Source organism: Bubalus bubalis, chromosome 6 (assembly GCF_019923935.1).
Source record: "Bubalus bubalis isolate 160015118507 breed Murrah chromosome 6, NDDB_SH_1, whole genome shotgun sequence".
NCBI classification, from domain to species: Eukaryota; Metazoa; Chordata; class Mammalia; order Artiodactyla; family Bovidae; genus Bubalus; species Bubalus bubalis.
This window is the reverse complement of record NC_059162.1, coordinates 8,846,300-8,861,119: the sequence shown is the minus strand read 5'-3', so window position 1 is coordinate 8,861,119 and position 14,820 is coordinate 8,846,300. Positions and strand designations below refer to the sequence as shown.

The window sequence follows — 14,820 nt, the reverse complement described above, 5'->3', positions numbered from 1 at the left end:
AGTTTATTATGTAGTGGGGAAGTTTTTCCTCTGTATTTGAGTATAGCCCAGGCCTGGCCTCCTTGGAGAACTTGCCAGGGCTCAGGGCTGTTCATTATACCTTCACAGAGAGACCTCTTTCTTCTCCTCTGAGCCCCCACTATCTTTCCTTCCTCTTTGGAAGATGGATCTGGGCAAAGGAAGGCTCTAGAAATGTGGTCATCATTGATCAGGGAGGAGTGAAGATGAGTTACCAGCGGAAAACCAGGCAAACAGAATCTTAATGTAATAGTAATAGCACCACATATTTACACAGCACTTGAAGATGACCAGCACTTGGACATGCTGTGTCATCTTTTGGAAACTACCCAACATCTCTATCTGTTCTTGTCTGGTCTGTAAGTTGAGATATTATTTAACAGCCTTGTTCTTAAAGCAGCTGTTAGAAATCATTTTCAAATAAATAAATTTATATTTTACAAAAATAAAAGTAATGTTAAAAAAAGAAAGAAATCATTTTCAAAACAAATATAGACCATGCACAAACTCTTATATCATCTCCAGATGAGGAACCACTCTGCAGAGAATCATGAAGCATCATCCATTGTGCTGATTCCCAAAGCAGAAGTTGGGCTGTAAGAGGGGTGAGAACAGCCATGGCAACTAGGAATATATGCAGAAGTTCTCCAGCTCCCTACGACTCAGTCGAGCAGGGTTCTCAGCTTTGGAATTTCTTTTTCCAACCTGCAGAAGAAAAGAAGAACTTCAGACTCTCCCACTAAGAGATCCTTATAACAGCCCTGTGGGCTATAAATTATTATCCGCATTCCTCATTCATAACAAAAGGAAGCTCAGCTAGGTAAGGGAAATAACTCAAGGTCAACAATTAGTAAGAAGTAAGAGGCTTGAATCCAGTTCTTCTGGCTCCATTTCCAGTGCTTTTTAACGATACCATGCTTCTTCACGACCCACTTTGCCTTGGCCCACACTGTCCTCTACACACCTTGACTGTCCAGCTGGATTTAATGTGGGGCTGCAGCTCAATGCCAGAAATTCCAGCAGGCACCCATCCACACTCTCCCTTGTGACCCGTGGCAACATCTTTATCAGGCCACAGGTGGAAGCTCAGGTGTTATATGAGGCTGATGAGCGGGGTGCTCTCCATGCCTTAAATTCTCTAGGTATAAATAGGAAGTGTAATTATACTACCTCATAGCATTCTGTGAAGATTAGATGAGATAGTGCACGTGAAGTCACTGGCAGGCTACCACTCATATATATATACACAATAAACCTCCAATAAACATTGAGTGCCTACTTTCCATTCCCTAAAAGGCTTGATGAGAATCAATCCAGCCGCCAGGCTCAATGGTCACCATTGTACAGTGTCCATCCCAGCAGCAGTTGAAGATTATATGTGTCCTGGAGTGATGCCCGATTACTTGCTAACTTGGGGAAATCATTAAGATTCATTTATCCTCCCTTCTCTGCTCCCCACTTCCCAACACACACATATCCATGGAAGAGAGAGCGAGATCCAATGTGTGGCCCACAGCCGGGAAACCAGTCTGGGGACAGCCCTAATTTAAAACCCAGTCTTGGGGACTTCCCTGGTGGTCCAGTGGCTCAGACTCCGCACTCCCAACACAGCAGGCTGGAGTTTGAATCTTGGTCAGGGAACTAGGTCCCACATACCACAACTAAGAGTTCATATGCTGCAACTAAAGATATCACATGCAGCAGTGAAGATTGAAGATCCCACATGCCATAAATAAGACCTGGAGCAGCCAAATAAATAAATGAATATGGGGGAAAGATCTCCCCAAAAGGAGTCAAATCCCCAAAATATGATAAGATCTTGGGTTAGACCATAGCTCTTCTTGAACCTCCGCTTCCTCATCTCTAAAATGAAGATTCACATTAGAAGATCCCTGAAATCCCTCCAACTCTGAGATGCTATGGATGACTTTTCCCGTGTGTGATTTCAGGGCTATGCTGTAAGCACTAAACCCATTCAGAAAGAATTCCAGAATCTTACCTCTTCATAGATAGTTTTATTGAAGGATGGGCTTTGTTTGGTCTTCTTGGATCCAGTCTGGAATTTCAGAGGGGAAAGAATGCTTAACTTCAAGTTAAGAAGTGTCTTACTTTTAACTGATGTGAGCGGTCCCAAAGGAGACTCAGAACCCAGAAAGTCCTTGAAGTTTTCTCACACAGAAAGATCTAGAATTTTCTACCCTGGGAGTAAACAATGGTGCTCATGGTTTCCAAAGAAGGCACAATACACACTTGCCTATGATATGATATTTCTGAACCAAAGTCAACCACACTCACACACCCCTGAAATTCACACATACACGTATTCCCAGCACCCACACAGACACACACCCTTCAGACAAATCTAATTCAAATACTGCCTCAAACTGTGTATCTTTTCAACACATAGCATACATACACATGGTTCATGTAAACAGTTCTGCCACACACCTAAGTACCAGTCCTAGCACATACCCTGAACATGGAGAAACACTGGAGACATGGGAACTCAGAAGCTTTCTCAGTAGTATACGGAGCTTTCAAAACCTAATACCAAAGCATATGGTCACGTGTCTGTGACTATATGTTCATAAACTACAGTGTATAATTTAAATATAGGCTTCCCTCATGGCTCAGCAGTGAAGAACCCGCTTGCCAATGCAGGAGATACGGATTTGATCCCTGGATTAGGAAGATCCCGTGGAGAAGGAAATGGCAACCCACTCCAGTATTCTTGCCTGATAAATCCCATGGACAGATGAGCCTGGTGGGCCACAGTTCTCGGGATCACAAAAGAGTCAGACACGATTTAACAACAAAACAACAACAACACAATTTAAATATAAATCTCTCTCCTAGAATCTGGGCTTCCCAGGTGCCACTAGTGGTAGAGAACCTGCTTCCCAATCAGGAGACATTAGAGATGCAGGTTCAACCCCTGGGTCGAGAAGATCCCTTGAAGGAGGGCGTGGCAACCCACTCCAGTATTCTTGCCTGGAGAATCCCATGGTCAGAGGACCCTGTGGTCCATAGGATCGCAGAATCAGACAGGCCTGAAACAACTTAGTGCACATGCATGGTAGAATCCAAGTTGACTTGATGACTTATTAGAAGGGAAGTGAATGAAAAATCTAAAGATCTTCCCAAACCCTCTCCTCCGTTTGACACAAACACAGGAGCCTTGGCCCATATGAGTGCAACACTCCCACAGTTTGGCAGATTCCCAGCTTCCGCACTACAGTGGCAAGGTTTTGGCTTCATACTGTGACTCCAGCCTTAGAATTAACCTTCTTCCCACCCCCTTTCTTCCAAGGTAGAAATATGACCAAGGGCATTAAGATGCCCTACTTTATGGTCCCAGGCACAGGTAACAGCCATGAGCTCAGCTTGGAGCAGGTTTCAAGGGGACTGTGACAGGTTTCCTCAGTCTAGAGACCACCACCAGCAGGTGACTGGCCAGAACCTTCATCTAAAAGTCAACACTGTGTCTCTCTTGGCCCAGTCTACTCTTCCAGCTGTAGATTATATGCCCCTGCCTTGAAAACCTCTCCAGGACCTCTCAGCACAGCCTCAGCTGGTCTAATGAGGACTCCTTGGTCCTTCTACACAAAGCACCTCCTTTCTATCTTTGATGGTCTACTGCCTCTCACAAAAACTCACAGAAAATCCAACTCTCCTTCGAATCTCAGAGCTGTTCTTTTTCTCCAAACAGAACCAGAAAGGCATTTCTAGTTGACCCATTAACATTTAAACAGTCATTTCACACAAGCTACTCAGATACACACAGTGGAAGACAACTCACTTGGAAGTACACCCGCACAGACACATAACACACCCTCTGCAAACACATACCTGCATATGCATGGACAAAATACATATCTGTATAAACAGCAGCCCATGGAGAAGACTTACCTTCCAGGAAGCCTGTACCAATGAATACAGTGTATTTGCATTATCTTGTGACGTGGAAGCAGAAGCCTAAAGAAAACAGAAACAAAGCCATTTCAGAAGCACACATCCAGCACAATCCTAGGGAGGCAGGCATTTATCTCTTCCATTCCTCACCCTCAATCTTCCCCAGATGGAAGCTCGAGATGTTAGTAAAAAGAACCCCACACTAGTTGGGAGGTCAGACAACCTGAATGTTAGTCCTACTTTGCCATTAAAGATAGCTGCTAGTTGCTGAGTGCTTACTCTGTATATGCATCCTCCCCTAACCCTTATAACACTCCTACAAAATAAGAATGATCATAATTTGCCCCATTCTACAGATGATATTCCAAAAGGGTAAATAGCCCAAGTCAGACAGTGTGCTCACTATAGAAGCAGGATTTAAACCTCAGACTCTCCAAGATTCTCTCTTCAACACCTCAATAGCTCCCTTTGACATCACACCTTCCCTCTTTGGACCTGAACCAGGTGTTCTCAAATGCAGGTAACCATCCTCTTTTTGCTCAGAGGAGAAATCTCATTCTCACCAGCATCTCAGTCTGAGAGGAGCTCTTCCCTTGCATTTATTTAAATTCTTCTTGTTATAATTCAGAGTGGCTGAAGCCAGAAATTGTCCTTACATCTCTCTTTGACACACTCTGACCCACTATCAGCAAATAACATCATCTTCAGGGGCACAAGAGAAAGCAACACCAAGCTTTGGAATTCCAGAGTGGCTCTGAGTGGTTGGGTACCTCCCTCCTTTCCTCTTTCTCTTCCATTTCTCTCCTCTCTCCCTCTCCCTGCATTGCCTCTCCTTGTCCTCTTCCCCTTCCCTTTCTTCTCTTCCTTCTTTTCTTGATCTTCCTCTGAAGCTTATCACCATCCCCTAAGAGTTTTCTTTGCCCTGCAGCCTAGCCACAAAGCTAAAGTGTTTGTTGCTTGAAGTCTTAGTGTAAAAAAAAAAAAAAAAAAAGTCATTTTTATCAGAAATTTTCATCACTGGCCACCAGGAGGCAGAATTTCTTTTGAAAAAGATGCCCCAATCTGGGTTATCAATAGTCACTTTAGCAGTCAATATTAGAGGTTGCTTCTCTAGTCTATGGGCGAAGTCCTACAACCCCAAAATGTTAAAGATGAAGGAGGTAGAGGTAGAGAGACGACTCGAAAATCATTTGGCTCAGCTTTGTCACAGCAGAGCTATGCGGCCTTGAGCACATTTAGTTAGACTGAGTCTGTTTCCTCATCTACAAAATGAAGTTTCTATTAGACCTATTTCGTGAGGTTGTTTTGTGAGATTCAATAAGAAAATGGCATGTGACGTACTTAGGAAATGTTATTATTAAGTCATAATTAGATAAAGAACAACACAGATGCATTTTCTCCTGAAAACAGGTATAGTTAAGGGCGAGAATGAAAAGTACAAAGTTCCAAGTACAGGGAGCATCAGGAAGAGAAAACAGAAGTTGAGTCCCCTGACAAGTTTCCTCCTCCAAACTGGACCACCCTTGCTACCAAGCATGGAAGAGAAAAGAATGTCTGTGTCCGACTTTCCAGCCCTGTTCAGCTGTCAAGACATTTCAGAACCACACTCATCTATACAAACGATGTAACGGCGCAACTGAGGCCAAGCTGTCTTCCAGACTCCAGGAGCACCAAGGTCTTACTCTGCCATTCAAGGGTGTGAGTTTCTAGGGTGGCATTAGGAAACCCCCATGGACAGGCATGGGATGGATTCTAAAAACCAGAGTGGTACCTGGGCCTGGATCGTGGAGTAGATGGTATTCCCTTCTCCAGGGGGTTTCTGCTCCTGCACAAAACATAGTAAAGGGACATATGGTGACATGAGCAGACAGCTGTGTCTGTCTGGACTTGAATTGACTGGGGAGAAACAGGATAAGAAAAGGGGCTCCGGGGAGCATGGGAAGGAGGTGGTCCTTGCACATCTCAGGATGGGGACAGATACTCACCATGCAGCAGTTAGTGTCAGGAGTGAGAAACCACCCAGATGTGAAAGAATTGCATCAAATGACCCTGCCCAACGGAGTCTCCTGTAACTTGCTTTACTTTGGTAACTTAGAAACTTGCCTTTGCTGACTTTCTGATTAAATTTGCAGTGTAATTATTGACAATGGGCTGAGCTTTGGGAGGGGCTCTAATCTGAGCCTTACCTATTAAGAAGGGGCTTCCCTAGTGTCTCAGACAATAAAGAATCTGCCTACAATGCAGGAGACCCGGGTTCAATCCCTGGGTTGGGAAGATCCCCTAGAGAAGAAAATGGCAACCCACTTCAAAGGACACAAATCTGGGGACCCTAATTGCTCCAAATCCTCCTCTCTAGACCCAGCTTTGGTGGCCAGCTTGCCCTTGGCTTCAATCCAGCCCCGTGCAGCTGTAGTGCTGAGTGGAGCCCTGGCCAAGGCCCAGGGCAGGGAGCACACTCCCTCCCTGCTCCCCTCTTCAGCCCTGCCCCACAGGAGACTGGGGGTGTGGCATTTCATGATGCCCTGAGTACACACTGCCAGCTCTGGCTCAGGGAGAGCCCGTGGAGCCCATTACAGTCCATTAGACAAGGGACAAGCTGAACTCCCCGGAAGCAGAATGGCACTGAGAGAAGCAGGGAAGCATCAGCCATCCTCGGAGGCTAGACTCAAGGCGTCTGGCAAGAAACAGAAGTTTATGCTTTTCTCTTCTGCCCAGACCTGACTAAAGTATCTCCAGAAAGGTCAAAGCCAGGACCACGTGAAGCTTGAGATATAAGCCTTCAAGCAGAACCCTGGGGACACTAGGGACAGGCCGTGGAGAGATGGGGCCACAAAGGAGGAAGATGAGTCAGAAGCAGAGTAACAGACTTCAGTCCCCAACAGGTCTCTTTCACTCTAAATAGTTAGTTTCCCCTGTGTCCTCCTTTTACCTAATTTAAAGTCATCTTTATTCTGCTGGGGAGGAAAGGCTATTTTTACTGAGTATTTGGGCATCAGTGACTGTTGGAAGATGCACTTGCTCCCAGGAACTGTACCATCATCCAGTAGTGATGGGAGAAACAAAGTCTCCTGCAGTTTTTCATGCCCCATTATTCCAAGGAAAGAGGCCAGGGGAGCTGCTCTAATTCTAAATTCCCTAATTCCAAATCGTAGACCTTTAGGAAGCTGCTTCTTTGTTCTCTGAGGCCTCACAGGGCCTCACACTGGTCACCAAGAGGAGCTCCACTGCTGTGACTTCCTCCTGAAGTGAGGCATCAGGAATGGGAGTGAGAAGAGGGCCCTTCCTCCCTACACCCATCACCCTTCCCTCCTGGCATTTCAGCTGAGCACTGCCTTTCCCCAAGGCCTGTCCCCACATCCTTCCCTGCTCAGGGGCAGCACAGCCCCCTGCAGTTTCCTCCTCTCTGACACCCGCTGGACGACAGGCAGAATTGGCCACAGCCTGCAGGTACTGACTGGCCAGAGAGGTTCCTAGAGGAGCTAACCTTTGCCCCAACCTGGTTACTCTTTAGCACCTCAGCCAGACTCAGGCATCTTCTTCCAAAAATACCATTAGCCTAGGTCACGGAGCCAGCTATGAAACTGCTGTGCTTTGTCTAGTCAGGCTGGCATCCTTCCCAGCCTGGGCAATGATTAAGAAACCCACAAAAATAAACTTGGATTTGCAAGGACCTAAGAATTTGTAGTCAGACACAAAATGCAAGCAGGTTGGACTCTTCCTGGAGCTTATCCTGGCTGGTGAGACCAGGCAGAAATGAGGATACCAGGGCACCATCCCTTCCCAGCAGTTACAATTTGGCACCAAGATCCCCTTCTGCTTCCTTTGTCTTCTCTGCCCCCTTATTTTCCTCTTCTCCTCCATGGCCAGAGCTAAGAGGCTAACGGAGAAAAGATATATGGGGAGGACTGAGGACAATTGTCTGGTCCTCACTCTCCCCCTGCCCAGAATGGCCATCCTCCAAAGAATATCTCTCAGACTAGCTGAGAGAAATCCCAGCCCCTAGCATGTCGTACTTGATTCCTCCTGGTTCGCAGGTTGTTGACATCTTCATAGATTGTCAGAACTTCTGGACTTGTCCCTGTTAGAGGAGGGAAGCAAAGAAAAGAGCTGCAGAGATCTCAGGAAGATGTTCCATCCAGGCTTCCACTTCTGGCAGTCCCATCTCCATCCCATATGACTTAGACCTTGAGGAAAGTTCTAGAAAGGAGGCAGGTTACTGTTTTTCCAGGATACCTGAAAAGCACAGTGGCAGCAACCTCGCCTGACATACCTATTCTATCAGGCCAGACAGACTGCAGGCACATTTGCATGTTGGGGAACAGGCTGTAGGCATCCAGCAGCTATCCCAGAGGGCAAGAACAGAAAGAGGGCCCAGCGGCCACTGCCACCCCTCCACCAACCATACACACACACACACACACACACACACACACACTGCTCAATTTACTGGGGGCCCAGGCACATGCCACTGGGGATGTCAAATCAGGCGACACATCCAGGGATTCCACACTTACGTGACTGCTTCCTCTTCTTCCTCCACACACAGAGGTAGGTGAGGGTGCCCAGGAACAGCGCCACGAGGAGAATCACGATGCTCACCAAAATGGCCAGAAAGGTGAAGTCTGAGGGACACGGAAGACACGAGCCTTGAGTGCTAAGCCCTCTCTCTTCTCCCTTCCCTCCATCTGCTGCGGAATCTGTTTCAGAACTACACTCCCCTCTCAGGTGGCTGGTCTCCTCCCACCCTGTGAATTCACCATCAAAGTCACCTCCCTGCTCATTTGGGCAACCTCCCTTGAGTGATGCTAAGATCATGGGTATTAGTATCTCACAGACCTGGCTCGATTCTAATTCTATAGACTCTGTGCTTTTGGATAATGTCCTTAACCTCTCTGAGCCTGTTTTCTCACTTAGAGAAAGGAGATAATGTTGTCTACACATGGGGGTTAATTATGACTTTAATATATGTAAAACATCTGGCACAGCAAAGGTTACATCCATTCAGTCTTTTGTTTTTAACTCAACAAACATTTGTTGGGCACCTACTATGTGCCAGGCAATCTTCCACAGCACCTTCTGTTATTCCTGCCTTCACTGCTCTTCTTCATTCCAACTTTAACATTTGTGTCACAAATGTAGCCTGATACATAACCCAACCAACATGGGGAGAAGGGAAATGAGTTGCTGTTCCAGGTGCCAGCTGACTACGCTCTTTGCAAACATAATCTTAATCTTAGCAGCACTCCTGTGAGATACTGCTGCTATCATCCCTGCTGCTGCTGCTAAGTTGCTTCAGTCGTGTCCAACTCTGTGCGACCCCAGAGACGGCAGCCCATCAGGCTCCCCCGTCCCTGGGATTCTCCAGGCAAGAACACTGGAGTGGGTTGCCATTTCCTTCTCCAATGCATGAAAGTGAAAAGTGAAAGTGAAGTTGCTCAGTCGTGTCTGACTCTTTACGACTCCATGGACTGCAGCCTACCAGGCTCCTCTGTCCATGGGATTTTCCAGGCAAGAGTGCTGGAGTGGGGTGCCATTGCCTTCTCCGATCATCCCTAGTTTACTCAAAAGAAAAACTGAGGTGCAGAGATGTAATGAATCAGCTTGAGATCAGAGAGCTAGTGAATGACGAAGCCATGGCTGGCATGAACAAAACTCCAGTGTCCTTGTCACGCCATATTTCTTCAGCTTGTTTCTTTTTTGTTCATGAGTGTTTAGTTTGTTGCTGTATTTGGGTAGAAGTTCCTTGAGGATGGGGACAGCAGGTTTTTTTTCCTGTGTCCCCTATGCTGATACCTATGCTAATGGCACATTAAGTCTTTCTTTATATAATGAAAAGTGGTGTAAACTTAACTCAGAAAAAAAAGAAAAAAAAATTTAACTCAGGATAACTCTTAGAATGAGCATAAGCAAAAAAAGAAAAAACACGAACTCTTCTAAGTACCCCCAAGATGATCCTGATGACCACGTGACCCAGAGTACAGTGTAGAGCATAGTTACCTCTTGGGAAACTATATGGCTTGGGGGAGTTATCACTCAGGAGGAGGAAGGAAGTCTCCATCAATCTCTCAGAAAAAGAATGTAATGATCAGCACCCACGTCAGGGCAGTGACTCATCAACTAAGCATTCCCTACACAAAGGAGAAATTCACATCTCCCAGAAGGAAGTTCTTTATGGGGATAAAATTCTTCCTCGACCAAGACAGCCCTGGTTTTACAGGGACTGTATGCCTAGAGGCCAAGTCTTACCTGGGGAAGGGCTGCAAAGCTCTGTGGGAGTCAGTCAGGGGATCTCTTATCAAGTCTCCTTTGCAATGAGCCTGGCTGTGGGGTTCCACACCTTCAGCCTCTCTTATAGCCCAAAATGCTCCACTTACCTTGGTGGTTACTCTGACAGCCCTGCGTTAGTTGGAGGCTGTGGTTTGCCCAACTGACTTGATTGCTGACATTGCAGGTATATAAGTACGAACCATTGACATCAATGTTCTCCACCAGTTCTGTGATGTTCCCAGATATCTGAATCAGATTACTCCCTTTATACCAAGCATAGCTCACATCACCACCTCTGGTGACTGAACAGGACAGAGTCACTTGACAAATGCCCCCATCCAGGACCTTCCACTTCTCCACCAGGTGGGGCTTCTCAACATGATCTAGAAGCAGAGATTCTGATCAGAAAGATGCTGGAAATACAAGCCCTGCAAGAGTTACAGGGGCAAGATGAGCTGTCCTGAGGACTCACCAAATATAGAAACCTTGAACTCGTGTTTCCAAACATTCCCAGAGTGATTGGTGACCTCCAGGATGTAGAGGCCACTGTCCTGTGGCTGAGCTGCCTCGATGAGAAGAGTGAAGTCTTTTGTAAAATTGAAGCTTTTGTTGAAACAATTTGGAGTCTTACTCAAAGTTTCCCTTACTTCGATCTGGCCAGAATTATTGTTCCAAGACCATGTAAAACAATTACTTGAATTTGAGTATGGTTGAATCTTCCATTTAACAGAGTATATATTTGTCTGTAAGCTGGGGGGGTGTAACCAGACAGGCTTTCCTGAGATTCCAACCACATTTTCAGGAGAACCTAGGAATTACAGGAAAGAGAACCCATGCTGAAGCTGGAAGAAAGGGTATCAAGCCTGAGCAATGTGGGTTATTGGATGTTATCTCCCTTAAACCAAGAGGATGGAAATGCATATGAGGAGCCCAGAGTCTAAGAAAACCTGAAAGTCTATCTCCCTTATCTGCCTCCCCTACCCCACGCTCTGTGCCCTCGTCTGAAGAGCCCACAAATGAGTAACAATAGTGACAATTTCTTGACTGCTTATTATGGGACAGGAAGATTTTAAACACTTTACATATTTTTACTTTTTCACTTTACAATGATTCAAAAAGGGTCTTAGCCCCATTTTAGAGATGAGGAAACTGAGTTAGAAAGAATTTGAAAGTAATTGGACCAAGTTACACAGAGAAAGATGAATCTAAAATCCAGTCAATTTGGCTTTAGAGGACAAATCCTTAACCAGCATGTTTTAAATATCATATATGAAGTCTCTCTTTCCCTGTAGGGCTGAGGTAAGCAACAGTGGCCAGCAGTGACTACTGGGAATTCTTTTTATTTTTTAATTTTTAGTTTTAATTGGAGGATAATTGCTTTACAATACTGTGTTGGTTTCTGTCATGTATCAACATGTATCAGTCATAGGTATACATACATGTCCCCTTCCCCTTGAACCTCCCTCCCATCTCCCACCCCATCTCACCTCTCTAAGTTGTTACAGAGCACCCGGGTTGAGCTCCTTGCATCATACGGCAAATTCCCACAATCTATTTTACATTCAGTAACGTACATGTTTTAATGTTACTCTTTCCATTCATCTCCCACTCCTTCCCCCACTGTGTCCATAAGTCTGTTCTCTATATCTGCATCTCCATTAATGCTCTGCAAATAGGTTCATCAGTTTCATCTTTCTAGATTTCACATACGTGTGTTAATATGTGTTTTTCTCTTTCTGACCTACTTAACTCTGTATAAATAGGCTCTACGTTCATTAGCATTGACTCAGATGTGTTCTTTTTTATGGCTGTGTAATATTCCATTGTATATATGCACCACAACTTCTTTGCCCATTTATCTGTTGATGGACATCTAGGTTGCTCCCATGTCCTAGCTATTGTAAATAGTGCTGCAGTGAATATGTGTACATGTGTCTTTTCAATTATGGTTTCAAATGACCAGACCCAGTAAGGTTAACTCCTCAAGCTGAACTCATGGCTCCATCATCTGTCCTCCCATAGAACTAGAACTAGATTCATAATCCTTTCTTTTAGCACTTAAAGTGTTCGTTTTAGGACTGTGATCATTATTCATTAAGGTTTTTCAAATTTCTAGTTACCAGAAATTATCCACAGGATTGTTCCATAGAAAACAAATCAAGAGAGAAAAATAAAACTTTACTACCAAAGCATATCCCAGTACATCCCTCCCAAAGGACAAAGAAGGGGACTAATGACCATGGGAGTGTGACATAGAGCTGCTTGTCATTGCCTATGCTAGAGCACCCCACTGCAATCAATGTAAACAAGTGGAAATTCCTGTGGCCATTTTTGTCAGGGAAGCTATGCAGCATGGCCCGGTGGATGCAGGGACAGGTGGATGCCTGTCTGAGTGGGTTGAAAAGGGTCAGGGAGAATCTGGAGGAGAGAACAGAAGATGGAGGTAGTTATACAAACATATTTTTTCAAATGGAGAACATTGAGAATAGAGCATTGGACAGAGATTTCTAGATGTCCACATGCATTATAAACATTCACTCCTAACCATACATTCACACTGGCATTTTCTCAAGAGACTAAGTAAATAATTAAAGGACTTATAATTACTATTTGGTGAATATAATATGATTCTTTGATTTGACACTCCTAAAAGTAAAACACATGGAGATCCTATTCATATTCCTGTGACTTGAACTGGCTCTGCTCATCACCAGACCAAAAGCAGAGACTATGCTATACACCTCTGTGACTGTCTCTTGAGATCCTGCCACTATCTAAAGATCTTGAGAACAAAGGTGAACAATAAAATAATTACTAAACCTACAAAAAGGACATGCACTGTACTCACCAATTATGTAGCCTTTACTGAATCCCTACTGTACCCAGGCCCCTAAAAAGGCAGAGCCTCTTCATGAATAAGATACGATTCTTGATGCCAGAGAATTTATGATCTGGAAATAGAACATGTTTTCATTCTGCAGCATACACATCAACATTGAGATAAATAATCATCTAAGAATTCTAATTCCACTAATGGAAGACTAGATTAAGACACGCAGCCAATGCTTCCACTGAAAATAACTAGAAAAATGGGCAAAGCATAAACATATGTTGTTAACAGCATCAGAGGGCTAATAAAGTCATATAAAGTTATAGGTCCAAGATCTGTAGGAAGGAAATTCAGAGAAGTGAGATCAGCATTTTTGACTCCTGCTCCTTAGAGGCATCTTCTGAGTCCATAAAAAGCAGTTGAAAAGCTGAGAAGCTGAGCAGAGTTTACAGTATACTCGAGGATCTAAAAGAACATGGAGGAACATCTTGATAGGAAGTGGGTACACCTAAAATTCATCATATTTGGGGTTGGTACCACAAAGAGGTACACGGTAAAAGTAAGGGTGAATAAGGAATAGGCCATCTCTCATAGAGATTAAAGCCCAATTTTGAATAATCTCAACCCTGGATTGGATTAACATTATAAAAAATCTCCAGTATTTCTAATCTAGCTGCCTATTAGAGACAAATATAAATTATTCATATAGGAAAATAACAAAAGCCAGCACATTACATATTTATAAAATTTTTCATTCAACAATGTCCAAAATGAAATAAAGAATAAACAGACGTAAGAAGAAGAAACATGTCCATATACCAAGAGAACTAGGCCCAAGGGACATTTAAATAATAATATTATCAATAATAAGCTTTAAAGTAATTTTGTTTAACATGTTTAAGGAAATAAAATATGCTTGAGAATTATAGCAAAGAACAAGTGTGATAGAAAGCAAAAGTGGCCATGCTCTCTGCAGTGTGACTTTGTAGCTCCTTCCATCATCAAGAGATAGTTCCCTTTCCCATCTCTGTCACCAGGCTGGCCTTTTGAAGAGAATGCAGCAAAAATAAGGTTCTGTTAGTTCTAAGCCTAAATCTACAGGGGCATTGCACACGCCTCTTGGAATGTGCCTTTACATGTTCTCTTGAAACCTGTCTAGCTGACATATAAACAAGACTCGGAGATCCTTCTGGGGGATGAGAGCTCACATGGGGCAAGCTAAGGCCGTCTTAGACCCGCCATCCCCAGCCAATCTGGCAGCTCACCATATTTGCATAAATGGTGCAAGCTGAAATGAAAAGAGTAACTCAGTTGACCTCTGCCCAAATTGCCAACTAGCAGAATCATTGACTAAATAAGTGGTGGTTGTTTTAAACTACTAAGATTGGAGGTGCTTCATTGTACAGCAATAATTACCTGAAAAAATGAAAATTTTTAGGTTCTGTTAGTTCTAACCCTAAGATCTGAGAGCCAAATGAAAATGAGCCAACTCACTAGAAAAGACCCTGATGCTTGGAAGTATTGAAGGCAGGAGGAGAAGGGGACGTCAGAGGATGAGATGGTTGGATGGCATCCCTGACTCAATGGACATGAGCCTGAGCAGCTTTGGGAGATGGTGAAGGACAGGGAAGCCTGGACTTGCGGCAGTCCGTGGGGTTACAAAGAGTTGGACATGACTGAGTGATTGAACAACAGCAAAAATGAAAATTGTAGAAATAAAACATAAAATAACTGAAAATTAACTCAATTGAGAACTTTTATGATTACAACAGTATGAAACCGCTTGAAACTGT

The 14,820-nt window shown here is 44.2% G+C and overlaps 1 protein-coding gene across 3 annotated transcripts in view; it reads right to left on the bottom strand.

The window, feature by feature from the left end:
* Positions 1–242: 242 nt before the first annotated feature.
* The window catches only part of CD244 (CD244 molecule), a 37,298-nt gene continuing 22,720 nt past the window's right edge, over positions 243–14,820 (bottom strand). The window contains exons 2-9 of one of the 3 annotated variants that reach the window (XM_025287511.3): positions 10,670–11,005; positions 10,305–10,595; positions 8,445–8,552; positions 7,944–8,008; positions 5,702–5,755; positions 3,928–3,993; positions 2,018–2,074; positions 243–723 (exon numbers count right to left, since the gene is read on the bottom strand). In XM_025287511.3, coding sequence (XP_025143296.3) covers positions 643–723; positions 2,018–2,074; positions 3,928–3,993; positions 5,702–5,755; positions 7,944–8,008; positions 8,445–8,552; positions 10,305–10,595; positions 10,670–11,005 — 1,058 coding nt within the window. In that variant the 3' untranslated portion in view covers positions 243–642. The other 2 variants (XM_006060304.4, XM_025287513.3) reach the window with 2 other exon arrangements.